Raw genomic sequence first — 24,575 nt, 5'->3', positions numbered from 1 at the left:
ATTTTCGATGAAGTGACTTTCAATCAAAGTAGGTGGCAAAAATCAGCTCTTAGACATTGTGGGCAGGGCTAAAACATAGCTTCTGGGAGAAGACAGTAGAATGCCAGGGAGGATGGAGGTGATGGGTTTCAGGGAAGGGAAGTCATTTCTAATGGAAAGAGGAAGCTTCTATCCCATGGCCTTCCATTGCTCATTTTCAGTCTTACATGTCATTTCTCATTAAGTGGCATTCTTTTCAGTTGTTGGGCCATGATTCCTGAGTAGGAGGGACTGGAAAACTACAAAGTTGGACTCCTATTCAGGCTTGACTTACTCAACTATGGATGCCATCGGCCCTCCTGCAATGTTCTGGAGAACGAGGGCTGGATCCCTTCTTTTGGTCTTCCTGACAGTGAGTGAAACAGACATGACCGTTTCACTATTAGACTTGCACTTATAAGTCCAGCTTGGAAACACTGGGCTTTTTCTGGCTTTTCTGATGTGTCCACAGGCACCATCTATGAATGATCTTACCTGTTTGTCACTTAGGAATACCAACAGAAGTTGGGAGGTTGATTTTTACGTGTCTTGGAAGCCCAGTGTTGACTATTCCCATTTTTTCAAATATAGTGAAAGAAGGGACACTCGAGAGAAAATGAACATCTGAGCTATGCTTATGATGGGGAAAACAGATTTGGTGCTGTCATTCCATTCAAGAGGAGGTCTGTGGTTCTATTCCCCTCAGAGAGGGGCATGAGACTAGGATGAAGTACTAGTTGTCGCCAGGAAATACAAGTAAGGGTGTGGGGAAGTGAGATAGGAAAGGTATGGAACCAGTCAAGTGTGCTTTTATGACCACCACTGCAGTCAGAAGGTGACGAATCCCAGGGGTAACTTTGGGAACCAGTGCAGAACACACTAGCTGATGGGGAGGAAGAGGAGAATTTATCTACTTACTCCCATCAGTGGCTGGCTGAAGGCTATTGGGGCTGGGTGGGTGTGAACATCCCTCTGGAATTAACTGGCGGGGGTGGAAGGAGCCCCCAGGCAGACGGTTAGCCTCTTGCAGCGGAAGCTCTGAGGCCAGGGCACATGGATGGGACTGGTGAGTGTGCAGTAGCCCGGCATGACACTGAGACACGAGGACTAGAGCCTTAGAAGAGACTGCCATCTGGGACTTTTTTTTTTTTTTGGCCTCACTGTAGAGCTTATAGGACCTTAGTCCCCCAAAACAAACCCATGCCCCTTGCAATGGAAGCACGGAGTCCTAAACACTGGACTGCCAGGGAATTTTCTGGCCATTTCTTAAAGAAGAGCTGTCATGGAGGTCAGAGGACAATGGTGTTGCAGTCGTCCAGTTTGTCTGATAGCTCCAATGACTTAACAGCTCATTTGCAGAACTAAACAGAGTGCATCCGACTATTTTCTATCCTATCCTTGATTGGTCCTGACCTTGGGGCCCACAATCTACCTCCAAACTTCCCTTTGCAACTGCCCATAAATGGGTCTAAATCTGAGCAATGGGTCTAAATTCCAGCAACAAAGTTGGTTGGAAAAGAAAACACAGGGAATCTAATGAGACACACTAAAATATATATAGACACCCTTCATTTTTCCATCCTGTCAACTCATTGTGAAATTATTTACTTTACAGCTTCAAGGCTCAGTATGTAATTTTCTACAGTAAAACTGAATTTTAAACACTTGAGTTAGGGATCTCACGAAGTAGGGCTTCTCTCTTTCCCTACTCCCTCCCTCCCACCCTCCCTCCACTGTCTGCAAGGTCAGGTCTATCTCTACACACAAATATGACACATGTTGTCTTTGCACCTTCCTACCTGGGAAACAGAATGCTCTGTTTATGTTTGTCAGGATCAGGGGGTGGCAGGATGGCGGCATCCTGCCAGGTAATGGAAACACTGCTTGCTTTAATTTTATTACCGAGAACAAAGCCCTCTTATTGTTTAATAGAACCCTTAAAGGCAGGCCTCATGGGCATAGTTCTCATTTTTTTGAGACCACAAATAAGAGGAATTCTTTAAGGCCATTTCATGAAAAACAGAAGGAAAAAATATATATGTGTGTGTGTATATATATATATATATATATTTTTTTTTTTTTTTTTGCAAAATTAAAGCAATCCTTTGTTGAAGTAACCAGAACCCGACTCCAGGTTAGCATGTGTATGTGCTAGCTTTCTACGGGCATTTGTTGGCATTGTTCACCCAGGCAATCATTCTTTTATTAAGGTTAAATCAAGCCTATGTCAGAGATACCAAAGAAACAACCTTCCTTTTGGAGATCATGTCTGCCATCATCATTTCCAGATAATATGCTAAAAGAAGGAACATTTTGCACCCAAAACAAACAAACCAACACTCTCCCCTTGCAAACTCTATTAATATTTATAAAACTGGGAACCACACAAATCTTAATTCAGTGCTTATTCTGATCCAGCAGCAAACTCAAATACTCATGCAATCCCTGCTTCTCAACTCCAAGTTTTACTTCTCTCTATTTAAGATTACAAAAGCTACTGGTCTCCAGAGATGTTTGCAATAGTCTCAGTAGCTGAGGAACAAAAAGTGAGAAGCAATATGCATGCTCTTATCCCTCCTTGAAAGGGCAGGATGTTATGTCTTTAAATGAAGCTATCCTATAGACTTGAGTGCCCACAAAGTGCAAAGTACCACACTTAGAAACAGAACTTTGCCTTCTAAAGAAAATGACTATACTAGAAAACAATTAGCGAATCTTCTGACTACATACACAATTAACTGTTAAACCATGGGCTGTAGAAATTCTAGCCCATGGGGTCCAATATGGCAGCCACTAGCCACTTGTGGTTTTTGAGCACTTGAAATGTTGCTAGTATGAATTGAGATGTGCTGTAGCATAAAACACAGGCATTAATCTCTCTTTTATTGATCATATATTGAAATGAATATGTTTTGAATATATTGGGTCCAATGAATTGTCTTGTTGTTGTTCAGTCACTCAGTCATATCCAACTTTTTTAGGACCCCATGGACTGCTGCACACCAGGCTTCCCTGTCCTTCACCATCTCCCAGAGCTTGCTCAAACTCATATCCATTGAGTCGATGATACCATCCAATTATCTCATCCTCTGTTATCCCCTTCTCCTCCTGCCTTCCATCTTTCCCAGCATGAGGGTCTTTTCTAATGAGTTGGCTCATTGTATCAGGTGGCCAAAGTATTGGAGCTTCAGCTTCAGCATCAGTCCTTCCAATGAATATTCAGGATTGATTTTCTTTAGGACGGACTGGTTTGATCTCCATGCAGTCCACAGGACTCTAAAGAGTCTAATAAAATTAATTGTCTAGTAAAATTAATTTTACCTATTTGTTTTTACTTTTTTTAAAAAATGTGGCTTCTTGGAAACTTAACATTACATATGAGGTACTCATTAAATTTTGACCAGATGGTGTGAATTGGGAGGCTTAACTTTGATGGGGGTGGGCATGTGGTCTTTCCTAGACCTCATGTTCTTCTAATTGACTTCCTTTGTATCTTTCATCTAGTGGGTCTGCACCATCTCACTTTGAAGCTAGCCATGCTTGCTTACTTTCCTAGGGCTTTCTTCCGAAATTGTGGTGGTGGTAAAAGTAATGAAGTGAGTAGGAGGGGAGTTGGGAGAGAAATTATAGAGCACGATTGCTGTGTAAGATGGCCTTTGCTATCAAAAGGACAGTGAAAAGTAAATCTTGTCTGGTTGGGAAGAGAAAAGACCATAAAATTCAGATGTCTGGGGTGGGAGGGAGACTCAAGAGGGAGGAGATATGTATGTATGTATGTGTGTATACACACACACACACACACACACACACACTTACTTATGGCTGACTCACGTTTTAAGGCAGAAACCAACACCACATTGCAATGCAATTATCCTTCAATTAAAACAAAAAAAAAATAGAATTCAGATGTCTGTCAGTTGCTGATTTTGAGGTTGCAAAGTATGTGGGTGTGTTTGGGAATCAACAGAATCTGATATCAAAAATGTCACCCTATAAGCCATCTTCAGACCTAGGTTGACCAGCTATCTTACATCTGAAACTGTTTAAAAGCACTTCGTTCCACTGAATTCCAAGTGGCTATCTGGTCATTTTCTAAAGAAAAGAAAGACACCCTTCTGCTTCTCAAGGAGTCCAAGCAAGAGGGAATAGATAGGCACTTAAAGACCTTGAGGATTTTTGCCCAAGGACTGTATCTAAATCAACAAATCACTATGCAGTTTTCCTTAAGCTTTCAAGTTGAAATTATGGATCTCATTATTCTATTCATAAATTTGAAAAATTTATAAAACCAAGAATAATCACTCTCAAGGCTCCCTGAATCAATGTTTGATTAACTGAAGTTGAACAAACTCAACTCCATTAAGCAGTCAATTCCATCAATTAATCAAATTAGTTGATTAAGTTCCTATATACATTTTAATAACTGAGGCAAAACTTACATATACAGGGCCTTCCCTTGTAAAGGCTACCCACTCCAGTATTCTGGCCCGGAGAATTACATGCACTATAGTCCATGGGATCGCAGAGAGTCAGCACGACTGAGCAACTTTAACTTTCCATACAGGAAAATGCATAAAACTAAAGAGCCTCTTGATGAAAGTGAAAGAGGAGAGTGAACAAATTGGCTTAAAGCTCAACATTCAGAAAACTAAGATCATGGCATTTGGTCCCATCACTTCATGGCAAATAGATGGGGAAACAGTGGTTGACTTTAATTTTGGGGCTCCAAAATCACCGCAGATGGTGATTGCAGCCATGAAATTACAAGACACTTACTCCTTGGAAGGAAAGTTATGACAGCATGTTAAAAAGCAGAGACATTACATTGTCAACAAAGGTCCATCTAGTCAAGGCTATGGTTTTTCCAGTAGTCAGTAGTCATGTATGGATGTGAGAGTTGGACTACAAAGAAAGCTGAGCACCAAAGAATTGATGCTTTTGAATTGTGTTGGAGAAGACTCTTGAGAGTCCTGTGGACTGCAAGGAGATCCAACCAGTCCATCCTAAAGGAGATCAGTCCTGGGTGTTCATTGGAAGGACTGATGTTGAGGCTGAAACTCCAATACTTTGGCCACCTGATGCGAAGAGCTGACTCCTTTGAAAAGACCCTGATGCTGGGAAAGATTGAGGGAAGGAGGAGAAGGGGACGACAAAGGATGAGATGGTTGGATGGCATCACCGACTCAATGGACATGGGTTTGGGTAGACTCCGGGAGTTGGTGATGGACAGGGAGGCCTGGTGTGCTGCGGTTCATGGGGTCACAAAGAGTCAGAAACGACTGAGCGACTGAACTGAACTAAGGGACAATTCAATAGATTTTGATAACCAACCTGACCAATAGCTTAATCAAGATATAAAATATCCCCATCACCCCAGAAAGTATCCTCAAGACCCTCTTCCAGTCAATTTTCACCCCCATGGTTAATCATTGTTCAGATTTTTATCACCAAATTCCTGTATCATTTTAAATTGTGTTTATAAATGTAACATATGCAATTTATTTTATAACCACTTTAAATGCCTAATGGGACAAAAATAAAACCCTAACTAGGGTAAATCTTCCCAAGTCTGTATGTAGGTCTTAGAAATCTAATAAACTTACAAATGTAAAGGAACTCAAGTTCGAGTGAACATTCTAACATTGGTTTGAAACAAAAGATTTTATGCTTTCAATTTAAAGTCAGATGTCTAAAATAAATTACATTTCAGATTAGAATCTCAAAGTTAACCTGTCAAATTTCTGTAATATGTCACTCTCTTAAATGCTACAAACCCTTAAAGTACAAACATATGTTTTAGTCCTACACTGTAACACAAAATATTGACTCTGGCTATTATTTAGGTTTTCATTTTTTTACATCATTCATTAACTTCTATGGGAGGAGGGAAAAAGAACTTTATTTACTTAAGGAAGTAAACTAGTCATCTCAAAGAAGTTGAAGGATTTCTTATCCTTCAGGTCAAGGATTTCTGATCAAAGATTTGAGAATAATTCACAAAACCCAAAGGCCTACTGGTTCTACTGATATCACTGATTAATACCCAGGGGGATTGGACAGGGTTTCCAATTCCCCCGCAGATGGCAATATTTCTAGTTCATGAAAATTCCCCCTTGGAACTAAAAAAAATATATTGATTTATTTGGTTGTGTGGAGTCTTAGTTGCAGCACGCAGGATCTTTGTTGGATCACGTGGGAATCTTTTGTCGTGGTGCACAGAGTCTCTAGTTGTGGTATGTGGGCTTGGTTGCTCCCTGGCATGTGGGATCTTAGTTCCCTGACCAGGGCTCAACCCCGAGTCCGCTGCATTGCAAGGTAGATTCTTAACCACTGATTTGCCAGGGAAATACCCCCCCCCCCCGGCCCCCTCAACACACTAGGAATTTTTAATCATGTCTTTCAATTCTGTCATCTGGATTGGGTAGCTGAGATTGAATAACCACTCCAGTTGCCTTTCTACTCGACTGGATTTAATCCATTTCTTTGCTGGCTGGTTCTTGTTCTGTCTGGCTTCAAGTCACATTTCTGTGGTCATCTGAATACATTTACCTCAAAGGACCACAGGGATAATTAAGTCAGGAATTGATAGTAGGAGTGTGTCAAGTGGCCATACTATTTTTCATATATATTTGCATAAGTACAGCCTAAACCACAGGCTATACCTTGCTGTGACACTGCACCCATTTGATACAGGAATCATCTCTAATACCTGCAAGAATGGACAAGGCATCATCTTCCCAACTTGTGCAAAATAGATGGAAGGTGTCCTTGAACTCATCATAGCCTAATGCGAACACAGAGATTTAGGCTATGATGATAATTTTTATCACCTAAGTCTGATGTTATATATAGCGAAAATGCTTTTAAAAGAATAGTAAAAGCTCTATCATAAATTCCTAGGGTGGGAAGTTACCTCACTTGATTGCTAAAATCTCTATTTGTGTTGCTTTTCACTGAAAGCCCTTGAACACTCAGGGGTAGCCTCTGGCTTTTTAAATAGCTGAATTTAAAATTTCATATTTCTGTTTGAAACAAAAATAACCAGTGCTACAATTGTACCCTTGTTAACAAACATTTGATATGCATGACTCAATGATTTCAAAATTAGAAGAACAAAGCTCTTCAGTTTTCCCTATAAAATTTAGCAATTAAAAATAGAAGTCAATTGAATGAAGATAAAAGATGATGTGTCCTGTTTTTTCTCATCATCTTATATACAGAGAGAATTTCAGCTTGATTATCACAAATAACAGTTTTATATTGAGAAAAATAATTTAAACTAGATGGTTAAAAATTTTATGAAGTATAGTTGATTTACAACGTTGTGTTAGCTTGTGGGGTCTGGCAAAGTAATTCAGTTATCTATATACATATATACTCTTTTTCTTTATGGTTTATTACAAGATATTAAATATAGTTCCCTGTGCTACACCATAGGACTTTGTTATGTAGGGCCTTGTTTTGTTTTTTTTCTTCTTTTAAAACAAAATTTCTTGGAACTAATTTATAAACTAGATATGAAGACCGAGAAACAAAAGAGGTTGGTTCTGTAACAAAATGATGGCTTGATGGGTTGGGTCATGCATCTCTGAATGGTAGGCACAGAAGCAATAGTGGGACCCAAACTTTCTACCTGACAGTCATCTCCTGTGGGATCATTCGTCTCAGCTCTGACTCTCTCACCTGGATCCATTCAACTACCACCATCTTAAGTGAAAGCTGAGTTAGAACTATGATGACCATTTAAAAAATTTGTCACAACCTGTTCTTACTATTCTTTATAACAGAAACACCCTGCTGCTCTAATAAACCATCTAAATATTTCAAGACAATATGTGTGGGATAGAGTAGGGGAGATGTGATAAAGAATTCCTGTATTATGGGGAGAAACTATGTTAAGATACATTAGTAAAACTATGTCTTCATTCCTCATTCCTACTGCTCATCCATTCAGCCTTCCCAATTAAGGCTGATTATTTCATATTTAAGTATAAGCCTTGGAAATCTGCATGACTAAATTCAAACATGTAAGAGGGACTGTCTTCAGAGGCATATATGTGATCATGCTCCAATCCAAGCCACCTGGTAGGGTTCTCAATCTGACACAACAGTTCATTCCATCCAAACTGGAAAGATTATAGATGATAAAAGGTTTTGATCATGTTTTTTAAAAAGTTTCAAAGCTTAAATTTTGGAACATTATTCTGAAAGTAATACCAAATTAACTCTAATATTCATTCATTCATTAGTAAGATTCATCTCTTATTTCTAAATACTGGAAACCATTCTACTGATGTCTTCTCATTATTCCTCATGAATATACCTAAGAAGGAAACAGGATCCAATGCCCTTTATGAATCAGTTTTAAAGACAAGAGCACTCAATCTAAGAGGAGATGTTCAAGTATGTGTTGTACACCACCTTAATAACAGTTAAATTTAATCTCCACCAAGAAAAGCTAAATTTGCTTCATGAGTTGTCAATTTTAGCAAGTTTGGTGGAGTAAACTGGAAACACAGCCATTAAACACATGCAGTAGTCAAAAACTGAATCTTCTCATGATGGAAAGATAACCCATGTTCTTGGATTTGAAGAAGTAATATTATTAAAATGGCCATACAACCTAAAACAATCTACAGATTTAATGCGATCCCTATCAAATTACCTATGACATTTTTCACAGGACTGGAAAAAATAATCCTAAAATTCATATGAAACCTAAAATTCATATAAAAGACCCAGAATTGCCAAAGCAATCCTGAAGAAAAAGAACAAAGCAGGAAGCAAAACTCTCCCAGACTTTAGACAATACTACAAAGCTATGTAATCAAAACAGCATGGCACTGGCACAAAAACAGAAATATGGATCAATGCAACAGAATAGAGGGCCCAGAAACAAACCACATACCTATAGTCAATCTTCTGCAAAGGAGGCAAGAATATACAATGGGAAAAAGACAGTCTTTAGCAAGTGGTGTTGGGAAAGTTGGAAAGTGACATGTAAATTAATGAAGTTAGAACACATCCTCTTACCATACACAAAAATAAACTCAAACTGCCTTAAAGACCTAAAGATAAGACACGACACCATAAAACTCCTAGAAGAGAACATAGGCAAAACATTCTCTGACATAAATTGTACCAATGTTCCCTAAGGTCAGTTTCTTAAGTCATTATAAATTTAAAAAAAATATAATCAAACTGACAAGCTTTTGCACAGCAAAGGAAATTATAAAAAAAAAAAAAAAAAAAAAGATATCCAACAGAACGAAGGAAAAAATTTGCAAATGATATAACGGTCAATGGCTTACTTTCCAAAATATACAAACAGTTCATATAACTGCAACAAAAACCAATCAACCCTATCCAAAAATGGGCAGAAGACCTAAATAAACATTTTTCCAAAGAAGACATACAGATGGTAAATAGGCACATGAAAAGATGCTCAACACTGCTAATTATTAGAGAAATGAAAATCAAAACAACAAGGAACCACCTCACACAGGTCAGAATAGCCATCATTAAAAAGTCTTCAATAACCAATTATGGCGAGGATGTGGAGAAAAGGGAACCCTCTTGCGCTCTTGATAGGAATGTAAATTGGTGTAAGTATGGAGGCTCCTCAGAAACCTAAAAGTAGAATTACCATATGATTCAGCAATCCAACTCCTGGGCATACACTTGGACAAAACTGTAATTCAAAAAGATACATGCACCCCTCCCTATGTTCATGGCAGCAGTATTGGCAATAGCCAAGACAACCTAAATGTCCTTTGACAGATGAGTGAATAAACAAGATGTGATCCATAGATAGATACAATGGAATACCTCTCAGCCAGAAAAAGAATGAAATGCTATTTGAAGCAGCATAAATGCAGCTAGAGCTATCGTACTAAGGGAAGTAAGCCAGACAGAGAATGACCAATACCATATGATATCACGTATCTAAAATATGACACAAATGAATCCATCTATGGAACAGAAACAGAATCAGGCACACAGAGAACAGACTGGTGGCAACGTTGCCAAGGGGGAGGGGGTTGGGCAGAAGGATCCAGTGGAAGGCTGGGGCTAGCAGATATGAGCTTTTATATATAGGATGGATAAACAAGGTCCTACTGTATAGCACAGAGAACTATATTCAGCATTCTATGATAAACCATAATGGAAAAGAATATGTAAAAAAAGAATGTGTGTATATGTGTGTGTGTATGTGTGTAACTGAATCACCCTGCTATACAGCAGTGATTAACACAATACTGTAAGTCAACAATACTTTAAAAAACAAAAGAGTCTTCTCCAGAGAAGATGAAGTTCTGTGCAGTCCAAGAGTTCCTTTTCTACTTTGTCCTGAGAATACTAAGACTTGAACTTAAGAGATCAATCTTTAGCTTAGTGGCTTGTCACAATCCAGTTTCTGAATGCCACCATAGCTGCACTATCATGTTATCCTTATTCCAGAGCTACTTACACAAACAGCCAAGAATGGCTATGGACTGCCTGATGTGGTTCCAGAGTCTGATTCTAAGTATACCTTGAGAACATTCTCACAAGGGCTCATGTGAGTGGGAATCAAACCCTTATCTGCAAGTGATAATGGATTACAACTTTGGACATTTAAGTTGGCCCCTAGCAGGATACACATCATCCAAAATCAGACACCTGTCCACAAGATACAAACACCGTATTTGGTGTCTGGATGCTGGTCTTCATTCAGGGGCTCCAGGCAAAGCAACCGCCAAGGCTTCCATAGAGAGCTAATGCTTTGACATAAGACTACACAATAAAATTAATTTAAACATAAAGGTTCATCTTTCTTTTTAACCTAGCCATTTTTTCCTTTTTTCCACTGTTTACATTTAAATGCTTTTAGGGCTTGGTGACTAGCTGGAAAGTTCTTTTACAGAATCCCATCTGTTTTCCCAAATCATTTTATTACCATTCCTCAAGCTATCCTCTTCCCTCTCAATTTCCAGAGCTCAACATCTAAGCAAAAATCACATAATACATGGCACTTAACTTATGCACAAGAAATCTGTCACTCCACATGTCACCTAGCATTGGAAAAATCTTTACTGGAAAGCCAGTAAGACAGCAAACTTTCCACTGAGAGCAAAAAAAAAAAAAAATAGTTTAAAGACTTAGAGTGAAAATCAATGGCAAAAGGACACAAAAAGTGATTATAAACAAGGCAAAGCCAAAGGAGCTAAAGCTAGGCCTTTGATGGGATGCTGGCTTAGAGAATGGCCTGCTAGGATGAACTTGGGCAAGGACGGTGGAGTCAGCTGAGCCTTTACCTTCTCCAAACTACTATAGCAACTAGTCAACATTTCGTAGCTTTTCTCTACTACCTTACTGTGGATTTAGTCATTCAGATCAGATCAGATCAGTCACTCAGTCGTGTCCGACTCTTTGCGACCCCATGAATCACAGCACGCCAGGCCTCCCTGTCCATCACCAACTCCCGGAGTTCACCCAGACTCACGTCCATTGAGTCGGTGCCATCCAGTCATCTCATCCTCTGTCGTCCCCTTCTCCTCCTGTCCCCAATCCCTCCCAGCATCAGAGTCTTTTCCAATGAGTCAACTCTTCGCATGGGGTGGCCAAAGTACTGGAGTTTATTGGTTACCTACAATTCCCCAAAGTGCATATCTACTGCATGTCCAGGTATTGTATTTCCTGTGAAAGAACTTGATTCTCAGAATGTGTGGAGAATATGATATCCATCAGTGATTCTAAGCATTTGCCTAGCTAATAAACTAAGCTCTCTGATTTTTAAAAGACAATGGGGAGGAGGATGAGCTAATGAAGAACAATAGTCCCTATTTGACCTATAACTATGAATTTCTGTAGCTGACCCAAATTTTGACCACGTTTCATGAACTTGTTATACATCCCATAACTAATTCCAAACTCATCACAAGGCAATTTTTGACTGCATTCTTCTCCTGCAGAAAACAAAACTGAGTAGCTAAAACCCACCAATTTTTGGAATTCCACCCAATTACACAAACATTTCTTGGGAGTCTACCTGATGGTTCAATGCCTCCTTCTCTTGAGTCCTAAACTGCCTTGGCCTCATACCTCTAGTTTTCAAAAGATTTGGTGTTTACTGTCAAAAAGCCATTTCATTTGCTTGCCCTCATTTAAAAAAAAAAAAAAAAAAGTTGTGAAAACAATGAGGATGGGGGTGGGAGACCTTCAAACTCTTTTCATGGTAAAGAACAGCAGAAGTGAATCCCAGGAAGGAGGTGTGGACTTATAAGGATGTGGCATTTCCTCAAGATTTGGTGTGAATTCATTGATTTAATTTATAACAATTGGGATTTGCCTCTGTGCTTTTGAGTGTTTTTAGCTCCAGCTGGCAGAGGGATTATTTTCCCCTGGAATGCTCAGACCCAAACACAAGGACACCTTCAGAAAGAGGAAAAGGAAGAAATACAGTCTAGGAACCTAGGTTGTAAACTAGGAAATTCTTTTCCACTAAACTGATTTTAAAAAAGACTGTCATGCTGGCTGGTGCCTAACCAATTCCACCACCTTTTTTGGAGTTTACTAGTACTGGGACATTTCCCCTTGGATGTGTGGGCATTTTGCATCAAGATATCCATCCTAGTTCCCCAATAACCCCAAAACATCGTTTTCTGAAAAGAGCTAGGGATGCTGATGTTAACTGTGAAATTGACACAGTGTTCCTCAAGCCCTCACTAAACCTTCAAAACCAAATCAAGTTCAAACTCAGATGCAATATTAAAGCTCACTAACCCCTCATCTCTCCAAAGTCAGTTCCTACTTACCCAGCCTCACACACTTTCCGTTCCTATAGAATGAACTACTGACTGTGTGTACATAATGCTCTTCATTTTTCCATCCCCATGCTTTAGTTTGCCCTGAAAGCACAGCCTCTCTCATCTCTCCATAGGTCTGAATGTTACATACCCTTGAAAGCACGGTCAGAAACTGTACTAACTGATCGAGATAGAAGACATTTCTTCTCTGCAATTCCAAAGTATATCATCCCTAACTCTCTTATGGGCTTTCCTGGTGGCTCAGGCAGTAAAGAATCTGCCTGTAATGCAGGAGACCCTGGTTCCATTCCTGGGTTGGGAAGATCCCCTGGAGAAGGGAATGACAACCCACTCCAGTATTCTTGCCTGGACAATCCCAGGGACAGAGGAGCCTGATGGGCTACAGTCCATGGGGTCGCAAACAGTTGGACTCAGCTGAGCGATTAAGCACACACACACATAATTCTCTTATGGCAACTCATTTTCCCATTGTGTATTATTGCTCTTTCATCTCAGTTGAGACAGTGAGCTCTGTGTAGGCAGGGTCGTTCCCACCCAGCACAGTGAAACACACACACAGAGGAGGATTCACAAGCACTCATGGAATGAAGCGATGTGACCATTTAACAAGCCCAAGTAACTGAGTGCAGGCAAAACTTGACAGACACACTTACCCGGAAATATATGTTTAGCGAATACCGCTAACAGATCAACAAACAGTATCCAGAACCCAAAGAGCAGAAAGTCAGGTTAAGCTGAATTATCTACATCTTAGAAATAAGGCAAAAAGAAGACTGACTCTTTGGATGTATACTAGACTCCACTCCATTGAGCCAGCTGAAGGAAGGGTTATCTGACTCTCTGGGCTGGGATGTAAAAGAGCTTGATTTTCTATTGACTATTGAGGAGGGCTTCATCTCTGCTAAGTTAAATGTTAACTTAAAGAAAACTGATGGGATGCAAGGTATTTAGCTCAAATATAATGATTTTATTGCCCCTTAGGTCACAAGAAGATCCCCTGGGGGAGGAAATGACAACCCACTGCAGTATTCTTGCGTGGAGAAGCCCCATGACCAAGGACCCTGGCGGGCTGCAGTCCATGGGGTCACAAAGAGTCCGGACATGACTGAGCGACTTCATTTTCACTTTAGGTCACTAACCAGTTCTGCATTGAATTTAGCTGTCTTATTCTAGCATTCTTTTCCCTGACTACCCCCAACCTCCAAATTTGTACAAATCAGTTTCTGATAAAGCCAGCTTTATCATTTCACTTGTTCCTTTATCAAAGATTAAATACATTTCAAGGCAGATTCATTTGATTAAAGAATGCTCAAACTACCGCACAACTGCACTCATCTCACACGCTAGTAAAGTAATGCTCAAAATTCTCCAAGCCAGGCTTCAGCAATACGTGAACCGTAAACTTCCAGTTGTTCAAGCTGGTTTTAGAAAAGGCAGAAGAACCAGAGATCAAATTGCCAACATCCGTTGGATCATTGAAAATGCAAGAGAGTTACAGAAAAACATCTATTTCTGCTTTATTGACTATGCCAAAGCCTTTGACTGTGTGGATCACAATAAACTGTGGACAATTCTGAAAGAGATGGGAATACCAGACACCTGATCTGCCTCTTGAGAAACCTGTATGCAGGTCAAGGAAGCAACAGTTAGAACTGGACATGGAACAACAGACTGGTTCCAAATAGGAAAAGGAGTACGTCAAGGTTGTATATTGTCACCCTGCTTATTTAACTTCTATGCGGAGTACATCATGAGAAATGCTGGGCTGGAGGAAGCACAAGCTGGAATCAAGATTGCCGGGAGAAATATCAATAACCTCAGATATGCAGATGACACCACTCTTATGGCAGTGAAGAAGAACTAAAGAGCCTCTTGATGAAAGTGAAAGAGGAGAGTGAAAAAGTTGGCTTACAGCTCAACATTCAGAAAACTAAGATCATGGCATCCGGTTCCATCACTTCATAGAAAATAGATGGGGAAACAGTGGGAACAGTGTCAGACTTTATTTTTGGGGGCTCCAGAATCACCACAGATAGTGATTGCAGCCATGAAATTAAAAGATGCTTACTCCTTGGAAGGAAAGTTATGACCAACCTAGACAGCATATTAAAAAGCAGAGACATTACATTGTCAACAAAGGTCCGTCTAGTCAAGGCTTTGGTTTTTCCAGTAGTCATGTATGTATGTGAGAGTTGTACTATAAAGAAAGCTGAGCGTAGGAGAATTGATGCTTTTGAACTGTGGTGTTGGAGAAGACTCTGGAGAGTCCCTTGGACTGCAAGGAGATCCAACCAGTCCATCCTAAAGGAGATCAGTCCTGGGTGTTCGTTGGAAGGACTGATGTTGAAGCTGAAACTCCAGTACTTTGGCCACCTGATGTGAAGAGCTGACTCATTTGAAAAGACCCTGATGCTGGGAAGGATTGAGGGCAGGAGCAGAAGGGGACGACAGAGGATGAAATGGTTGGATGGCATCACTGACTCGATAGACCTGGGTTTGGGTAGACTCCGGGAGTTGGTCATGGACAGGGAGGCCTGGTGTGCTGCAGTTCATGGGGTTGCAAAGAGTCGGACATGACTGAGCGACTGCACTGAACTGATGTGAGATTTTGATGCTCCATTTTTAAAACATTTGCCTTGAAAATGTGAATAATTATGAATAAAGAAATGCATAAAAACAGGTAATGCTGATATCATTATTTATCTACTTATAATTAATTTTTTCTGATTTTTATCTAGAAATTTCCTAAATACCAAATTTATTCACCCACACAGATTTCATTCCATTCCACACGACTGATACAGAAATAACAACAGCAAATGGAATATATTCTTTACTCTTTGTCTAGAATAATTTCTCATGGCATCTATCTGTGTATTTGAAAGTCTGCTACAATCAATTCAGTAATAGTTTCATTTTAAAAGCCTGTATGTCAACTAAATACCTAATCTTTTGAATTAAAAATAGACTCTGCTTGTAAATTTCTTGAATGACACATCTATCTATTGGTTCAAATTACCGAACATTACAGAATGTAATTTTACATGTTAGGATGAACAGTGTTTTGTAAGTTCAAGCCACACTAATGTTGCTTTAGGAGCAAGACAGTTGTTCTGAAATTGCTAAAGGCCATAATAGAAACCAGACACTAATGCTTTGAAAAGTATCTGAAATGGAATGAAATAATCACTCAATCCATAAAGCATTTGTAAGATTTCACCATAAAAGACAGGTAATTTTTTTCCTTTTTTTATTTTTAAACTGGAGAGAAATAATTCTTTCTTCTGGTCCTTCCTAAACATCAAATGCTATCACATCATAAAAAGAAAATACAGCACATGGATCATTTTTTGTTCATCCATCTAATTCTATAATACATATTCACTTCACCCTATAATAATGAGGTCATGGTTGTTCACTATTATTGACAATGCTATTTAATCAACAAGGCTCCACATGCTCCCTGGAAAGATCCCTGCCAGAAGCAGTCAAAGACCTGTGTTCTGCAACTTGCCCTTGCTTTTAGTGCTGCCTGCATGCTCTTGACTAAATCCCAACATGCTGCAGTTATGGTGAACTTCATGGAAACATATTTGTCAACTAAGATGTATTTATTACACCTGTAGTGAGTTGAACTGTATTGTATTCCACACCACCCCCCAAAAAAAGTATGTCCAAGACCTAATCCCTGGTACCTGTAAATATAACCTTATTTGGAAATGGGGTCTTTGCAGATGGAACCAAGTTAAAGTGAGTTCATACTGAAGCGGGCTTCCCAGGTGGTGCAGTGCCGAAGAATCTACCTGCCAGTGCAGGAGACTTGAGACACACTGGTTCGGTCCCTGGATAGGGAAGATCCCCTGGAGGAGAAAATGGCAACCCACTCCAGTATCCTTGCCTGGGAAATCCTATGGACAGAGGAGCCTGGTGGGCTACAGTCCATGGGGTTGCAAAGAATCTGATGCGACTGAGCACACACGCATATTCAAGTAGGGTGGAGCCTAATCCAGTGACAGGCATCCTTTTAAGAAGGAGAATTGGGTACAGACACAGAGACACACAGGGAGAAGGCCACGTAAGGACAGAGGCCAAGATTAGAGTGATGGATCTAGCAGCCAATGGACGCCAAGGACTGGGCTGCAAACACTAGGAGGTGGGAAGAGGCATAAAAGAGGCTCCCCAAGAGCCTTCAGAATGAGCAAGGCCTTGCCAACAGCTTGATGTTGGACTTCTGACCTCTAGGAATAGCAAAAAAATCAATGTCTGTTTCATGCCACCCAAGTGTGCAGTAATTTGTTACAGCTGACATCGGAAACTAATACAACACCTTTTCAATAGTGCTTTTGGGGGGGGGGTGTTCTTTGGAGGGGTGATTCAAATCTACAAGTTTAGGGATGCTAAAGTAAGCTGGATTAGGGAGAGCTGTGATAGGAGTCAGGGCAGAGCAAAGCAGTGGATGGGGAGAGATTCTCGAAGGTTCTAGTTCCTTCTAATTTCATCCATCTTAGATATCTGGCTTCTGCAAAAACTAATCTTAAGAAGATTCGCATCAGAAAAATATAAAGGGCGAGGAGGGTATAAAAACCATGATCAAGCAGTTTTCATATGAAAAACAGCACATAGAGAAACTCACCTCAACATGTTGACATGTTTGAATGAGTTTAGCCAAAAGCGTCTCCAGTTCCGTGTTCCTCTTAATAAGGTTGGTGAGGTTACTCTCCAAGTTTTGCTGTTCAAAAAAAGAGAGAGAGGAAAATATTATTCTGCATGCTTTTAATACTTTAGTATACATAAAATTACTTATACTCAGGAAAATGGATACATTTTAAGAGAAATCTCAATGAAATCTATGCCATTTCAACTTCTTGTAGATTTATACTAGATTTTGAAAAATCACATGTAAAAGATTGTTTTAAAATGTTCACCTCTTACTCTTTTTGTGCCTGCTTCATGCACGAACTCGGGCACATTTCACTGACTAATTAGTCACAGGTTATTTCCTGGTTGTGCACCAGGGAGAGAAGAGGTAATTGGATTTCTAATTCCTTATCTGAATCAGAAATGGCAGTAACAGAAGGAATACGCTCCCATATCAAATCAACCACTGTTGGATTTTTAGAATTTACCATCTTATGGGCAGGCTGATGTCAATTCCCTGGAGAAAGGTCTGAACTATCCAGCTATTGCTGACATTATGGTCATTTATAGGCATTTAGAAGAAGTGCTCATGATACATGTTTATTCACTTACGGTATGTTTCACTGTACATGCTTCTATTCTATGCTTGTCAGCCTATCAATGCCAAATCAAACTTCCATGAATGTTACATTTTTCATATCACTATCCGCCTTATGGACTTCCGAGGTGGCACTGGTGGTAAAGATCCTGCCTGACAATGCAGGAGACTTAAGAGATGTGGGTTTGATCTCTAGGTCAGGAAGATCCCCTGGAGGAGGGCATGGGAAGCTACTCCAATATTCAAGCCTGGAGAATTCCATGGACAGAGATGTCTGGAGAGCTACAGTCCATAGGGTTGCAAAGAGTCAGACACAACTGAAGTGACCTAGCACATATCCTCCTTAAGAATCTAGAATTATGCCCTATTCCTTTAGAACATCCATATTTTTTACAATTTATTTTATTGAAGTATAATTGATTTATAATGTGTTAATTTAGCAGATTCAGTTTGATACACACACACACATTCTTTTTCATATTCTTTTCCATTATGGTTTATCACAGGATATTACATATAGTTCCCTGTGCTATACAGTAGGACCATGTTGTTTATCCATCCTATATATAATAGTTTGCATTTGCTAATCCCAAACTTCATGGCAAATAGATGGGGAAACAATAGAAACAGTGACAGACTTTATTTTCTTGGGCTCCAAAGTATCTGCAGATGGTGACTGCAGTCATGAAATTAAAAGACACTTGCTCCTTGGAAGAAAAGCTATAATAAACCTAGACAGCATGTTAAAAAGCAGAGACATTACTTTGCCAACAAAGGTCCGTCTACTCAAAGCTATGGGTTTTCCAGTAGTTGTGTATGGAAGTGAGAGTAGGACTATAAAGAAAGCTGAGTGCCAAAGAACTGATGCTTTCAAACTGTGGTGTTGGAGAAGACTCTTGAGAGTCCCTTGGACAGCAAGGAGATCAAACCAGTCAATCTTAAAGGAAATCAGTCCTGAATATTCATTGGAAGGACTGATACTGAAAAGAAGCTCCAATACTTTGGCCACCTGAGGCAAAGAATTGATTCATTGAAAAAGACCCTGATGCTGGGAAATATTGAAGGCAGGAAGAGAAGGGGACGACAGAGGATGAGATGGTTGGATAGCATCACCAACTCGATGGACATGAGTTTGAGCAAGCTCTAGGAGTTGGTGATGGACAGGGAAGCCTGGCGTGCTGCAGTCCATGGGGATGCAAAGAGTCGGACACGACTGGGGGACTGAAATAAACTGAATTTGAAACCCCCAATCCACCCCCCACCCCGACCCCAACCTTGGCAACCACAAGTCTGTAGAACATCAAATTTAAAATTCCCCACAATGACTATTAACTTTATTTTCAACCACAGTAACCCTCTGTCCTGGGTAAGATTTCTTAAGAGTTCTCCGTGGCTTCTTATTCTTTATGCTCTTTATTTGTACCATTTTGCCCATCGACATGCGTATTAATGAAGCTTCTACCACATGCCAGATCATGAGAGAGAAAACTTAAAAGATCTACTCCCTATGTGCAAAGAAACAAGTATAGCACTGGGACAGAGATGCTGTAAACAAGAGAAGGGGGAGAGTCGGGCTGCCTCAGAAGGTTTCCAAGATGACGCTTCTTTCTTGGAGGCTAGGAGGGTGGTGAACATGAGTGGGAGTTTCTTGGGAAGAGAGAATGCAGGTGGAGGTGAGCACACAGAAGTTTCCATGGGTGGGGAACAGCACAATCTCATACAACAAGCTCAGGGAGGCATGAGAGGGCAAAGGATTAGGGCAAGTGTGTTTTTAACATATAACCAATTCCATAGACATGGTGAAGGTACAGAAAGGCAATCTGATGGTAGATCTAAGTTTTGTAATGCCGTCCGAGTAAAAGGATCTGGAAAGACTATGAGGGAGATTTTGAAAATCAATTTCATAAAGGTGATAACAGTTCATTATACTGGGAAATTTATTTCTGAGGATGTTTACTCTTTCTACTTTCCTACATTTGAGATTTAGAAAGGTATAGTCAGGAAAAGAATCACTTTTATTGAATGCTTAAAATGTATAATCTCAAAGCAGAAATCTCTTTGGTCATTCTTAAACAAGTTATGCTTGTGCATCCGGTGTTTATCCTATTGTCTAACTTTTTTTCTATTTCACTGGCCACATTTTTCATTTCCAGTAGGTTCTTTATAACATCTCCCTTTTCTTGTTGAATTACCTTCTGTTCCTGTTCCTGGATGCAACCGTCTCCTCTACAACTTCCAGAGAAGTGAATATACTTATACGTAAGCTCTTCTGAGAAAAGGCTATTTCCTATTTTCCTGTATTTGCATAACATTTCAAGAGAAATCGGTTTCATCTTAGGTCTTGTCATTTCTGTCTGACAGCTCATCTGACGTGAACTTCGTCCCCTGCCCAGGCAGCTGGGGTGCCTACTCAGTCATTAGGGCTTGAGGCTGCTTTCCCAGAGAAGGCATTCCCACAAGACATCCATGTGCCACAGAGGCGCAAGTCCTGGTTTGCCTCAGTGCCTCTGCTTCCTTCCATGAGAATCCTGTCTGGCTCCAATTCTAGAGAAGGTGGGAGTGCCGTTCGAGCCTGGTGTGTACACGGGGAGCCCTGCACTCCAGGTGCATGGGGCGTCTAAGCCTTCTGCCACGTGTGGGGCACACTCCACCAGGTTTACCCTCAGGTCCCCGCTGGCCCCTCACCCCCTCCTCTCATTTCTGCACGTCCTTTCATTTCTGGTCCTTGGAGTCTTCCCACTTATGTTTAAGCTTGGTTATTATTCTTTAAAATGCATTAAAAATATTTTGTCTGTAATTCTCATGTGTTCAGAGTTCAGGGAGAGGTTTTGGGCATTATTTCATCTGGATGGGAAGACCAACAGGAAATCTTCCATGTCGGCTTTGAGACACTCAAAGCGTCTCGAGTATACATATTTTAAGACAAGAAGAACTGTTTCTCCCCTGAAGGATGGGATACCACAAGAAGTCAGAGAATGCACCAGACAGAGTGATTTACGTGCAACTTAATGATCTTATGTTTGTATCAAAGAAAAACTTGCTTTCAAAGCTCTTTGCCGCCACCACCACAAAAGCCAACTGTTTTTCTACTGTTTGAATTAAAGCAAACTGCAACTACTTTATGGTCTGAGACTACAGAATCATTTCGAGGCCTTCAATCATTCGGTGTCTTTCACGTGGATATGATGACTTTATGGTACATCTGTCAACTTATTTTTGTATGTTCATCTTAGGGAATCCTTTTGCTTTTCTTTTTGGCTGACCCTTCAGAGCAGGAAATTTCTCAGGAAATGCATCATGAAACTGTTTAAAGTTCAATTGTCATAGGTAAGACTTTGAAAGCTAGTCAGCAAGAGCTCCAAGTAAATGCAATCTAACACATTTAGACTTTACAAACATCTGCTTGCTTTCCCCTCCCTTTATTAAGGATCCATGATGTATAAAATCTGTTTTTAATCAACTAATATGCAGACTAAAGCCTGTGGTTTAAACCCATTGACCTAGCTAGATCCTTTGGGGTTATTCAAATTTAAATAGTACAAGTGTTATTGAAGCCCGCAAAGAATTACTAAGTCACTTAGAAATATAATAAAGGGAAATGAAGCTGAGAGAGAGACTTGATTCCAAGAGGTACCACAGGGACTGACAACACTTTTCAAGAGAGTTCAGGGAATGGGAAGGGAACCGAATCCAGTCCTCAGTGAACCATGTATCCATAACTTCCATTACAGGGACTGATATGGAGTTTTCTCAAATTTAACTGTACCACTAACATCCTGTGTGGCAGTCAGCAGGACCTATAACCTCTTGATTTTGACTGTGCTTTGTGCAAAAGAGAGATAATGCTTTTTGGCATCAGAGTCTTGTGACTGAAGTGGATATAAGTATCTACTTCCCTATGGATATCTAAGGAATTCTACAGAATAGCCCTCTCAAAAGTTTTAGTTTCCTGTTCTCACCTCAAAAATGTCAATATATTTCCATTTCCTTAGGGAGCTGAACCATGGAGAAGTCCAAGTCAGGCATGAGTGACCACACAGGTAGAGCAAGGAACCTGGGGTTACGACCTCAGCTCAGTTCTCCTGGACACATGACGCTAGGGCTTAGTTTTCTCATCCATAATGTGTAGAAACAATAAATATACCCATTTGTTCTATTGGGGCTTCCCAGGTGGCTCAGAGGTAAGAATCCACCTGCCAATGCAGGAGACACAGATTTGATCCTTGGGTCAGAGAGATCCCCTGCAGGAGGAAATGACAACCTACTCCAGTATTCTTGCCTGGGAAATCCCACAGACAGAGGAGCCTGGTGTACTGCAGTCCATGGGGGTCACAAAGAGTCGGACATGACTTAGTGACTGAACAACAACATGCTATTGTTAAGTTCAGAGGAGACATTGAGCACACACACCAGGAACCATAATAAAAAGGTTTGTTGAAATCATGAATTACAGGATGAAACACTGTTTGGGGTCAGCACCAGATATTACAGGAGCCCAACCTCATGTCTCAGGCACTCACCCTTCTCATGCCTGCTGATGGCTTTTTGCTCAAAGTACCTGTTCCTTTTGGCTCGAGGCAGGCAGGGCAGGCTGGGGTGCTGGGGAGAAGGCAGACTGATGCCCCAAGGAGCAGTCCTCAACCAGCAAGTACTGGTAGCTGGTAAAGAGCCCAACTTCCTCACCTCCAGGTGGGACCACTCTGAGCTGGGTTTCAGAAAATCTCACAGTGCCCCACTGGGAGGAGCCCAGTGTTCACAGCAACCGCCTGCTCGTGACCATGCCCTCTTTCTGTCCTGCCATCCCTCTCCCTTCCAGATGCTTCCTGGATCACCTCCCAATTTGCATTCTGATTCAGGGTCTTCTGGAAGAACTCAACTAAAACTTTTTTCCATAGACATCCTAATCTTTTAGTTTTCAGTATTCCTTCTTATGAGGAATAGCCAAATAAACACAAGATTGGGGACCTCCCTGATGGTCCAGTGGCTAAAACTCTGAGCTCCCAATGCAATGAGATTTGATCATTGAGGTTTGATCCCTTAGCTAAGACTTTGCACGCCACAACTAAAAGATGCCGCGTGCATCAACTGAGACCCAGCATAACCAAGAAATAAACCAAACTAACAGAAGACTATTGTTTTGGAAAGACATTTACAACTACAAAAGTTTGTTTTCTGTTCCTCGCATCTTCCCTCTTTCCAACCTTTTCAAGAGACCACAATAGCCTTCAAATCCCAGGCTCTAAACCAGCACTGTCACTAGAAATATGATTTGAGTGACAAATGGGAGTCACATTGAAAATGTTCTAATAGTTGTTATTTTTTAAGAAAGTGTAAAAGAAACAGATAACACTTATTTTAATATATTTGGCTGAACTCAATTTTCAAAATATTATCATTTCAACACGTAATCAATATTTTAAAACTGATGAGATCTTTTATATTCTTTTCCTTTATTTTTACTAAGTCTTTGGCATGTTTTGCACATATGCTGCTGCTGCTGCTGCTAAGTTGCTTCAGTCGTGTCCGACTCTGTGCGACCCCATAGACGGCAGCCCACCAGGCTCCCCCGTCCCTGGGATTCTCCAGGCAAGAACACTGGAGTGGGTTGCACGTATAACATATCTCAATTCACAAAGCCACACTGCAAACACTCAGCTGCTACATCAGTCCGTGGCTCCATTACTGGACAGCACAGCATCAGAGTCTAGAACAAGGGTCAACCAAGTTTTCCTGCAAAGGGCCAGGGAGTAAATAGTTTAGGCTTTGTTAGCCATATGGTCTCTGTTGCAGCTACTCAATTCTGCTGGTGTTTTAGTAAGAAAGTGGCCACATGTAAACATGTGGGACTGTGTGCCAATAAAACTTTAGAAGCATTCTGAATGGATGCTTTACAACTCCATTAGATCACAGATTTCTGGGAAAGCAAATACTACATTGTTGAATAAGCACAGTTTTACATGAGTAGACAGTCTAGGAATTATCACTGATACATCATTTCACACTTTGTCTAAAACCAAAGTCAGGTTGTGCCTAGCCTTAACTCATCGCCTCTTTCCCAGGTATTTTTCATAGTCCTCCTCTTCCTCTGTGAAGGGAAAGGAAGAGTCTTTGCTGAGAAAGATGAGGCTTTTCTAAGTGTGTGACTCTTTGTTGTAATTCAACACACACCCTCCCACCATGTCATCACCCCACCAAAGAGGAATATAAATCATTCAAGATGGTCTGTCTCAAAGTAGACATGCAACAAGTCAGATTTCGTTTTCTTCACATGGAGCAGAAGACTGGGTGCAAATCAAGTGCTCCAAGAAGGATGCTCCCCTGCATACTTTGTATGGAAAGGAGGACTAACTTTTCCAGCAATTTTTGTTTTAACACATACATTTATAATATATTCAGATGGAGCCAGACTCAACCTCTTTCATATTACATAGTTTTCAGTAAGGTTTATTTGAGTTGATCACTGAACAATTCGTGGCAGGATAGCTGATTTTGCAACCATCTCAATACGAGCC

The 24,575-nt window shown here is 40.4% G+C and overlaps 1 protein-coding gene across 4 annotated transcripts in view; it reads right to left on the bottom strand.

Annotated features, from left to right (window-relative positions):
* Positions 1-24,575, bottom strand: part of MID1 (midline 1) — a 277,769-nt gene that overhangs the window by 71,551 nt on the left and 181,643 nt on the right. For all 4 annotated transcript variants that reach the window (XM_019955845.2, XM_070784329.1, XM_019955846.2 and 1 more), the window contains exon 3: positions 17,461-17,556. In XM_019955845.2, the coding sequence (XP_019811404.1) occupies positions 17,461-17,556 (96 nt within the window). The remainder of the gene's footprint in view (positions 1-17,460; positions 17,557-24,575) is intronic.

This window comes from Bos indicus, chromosome X (genome assembly GCF_029378745.1).
Source record: "Bos indicus isolate NIAB-ARS_2022 breed Sahiwal x Tharparkar chromosome X, NIAB-ARS_B.indTharparkar_mat_pri_1.0, whole genome shotgun sequence".
Classification (NCBI taxonomy): Eukaryota; Metazoa; Chordata; class Mammalia; order Artiodactyla; family Bovidae; genus Bos; species Bos indicus.
Note: the sequence above shows the minus strand (reverse complement) of the source record. Positions and strands in the feature narration are given on the sequence as shown.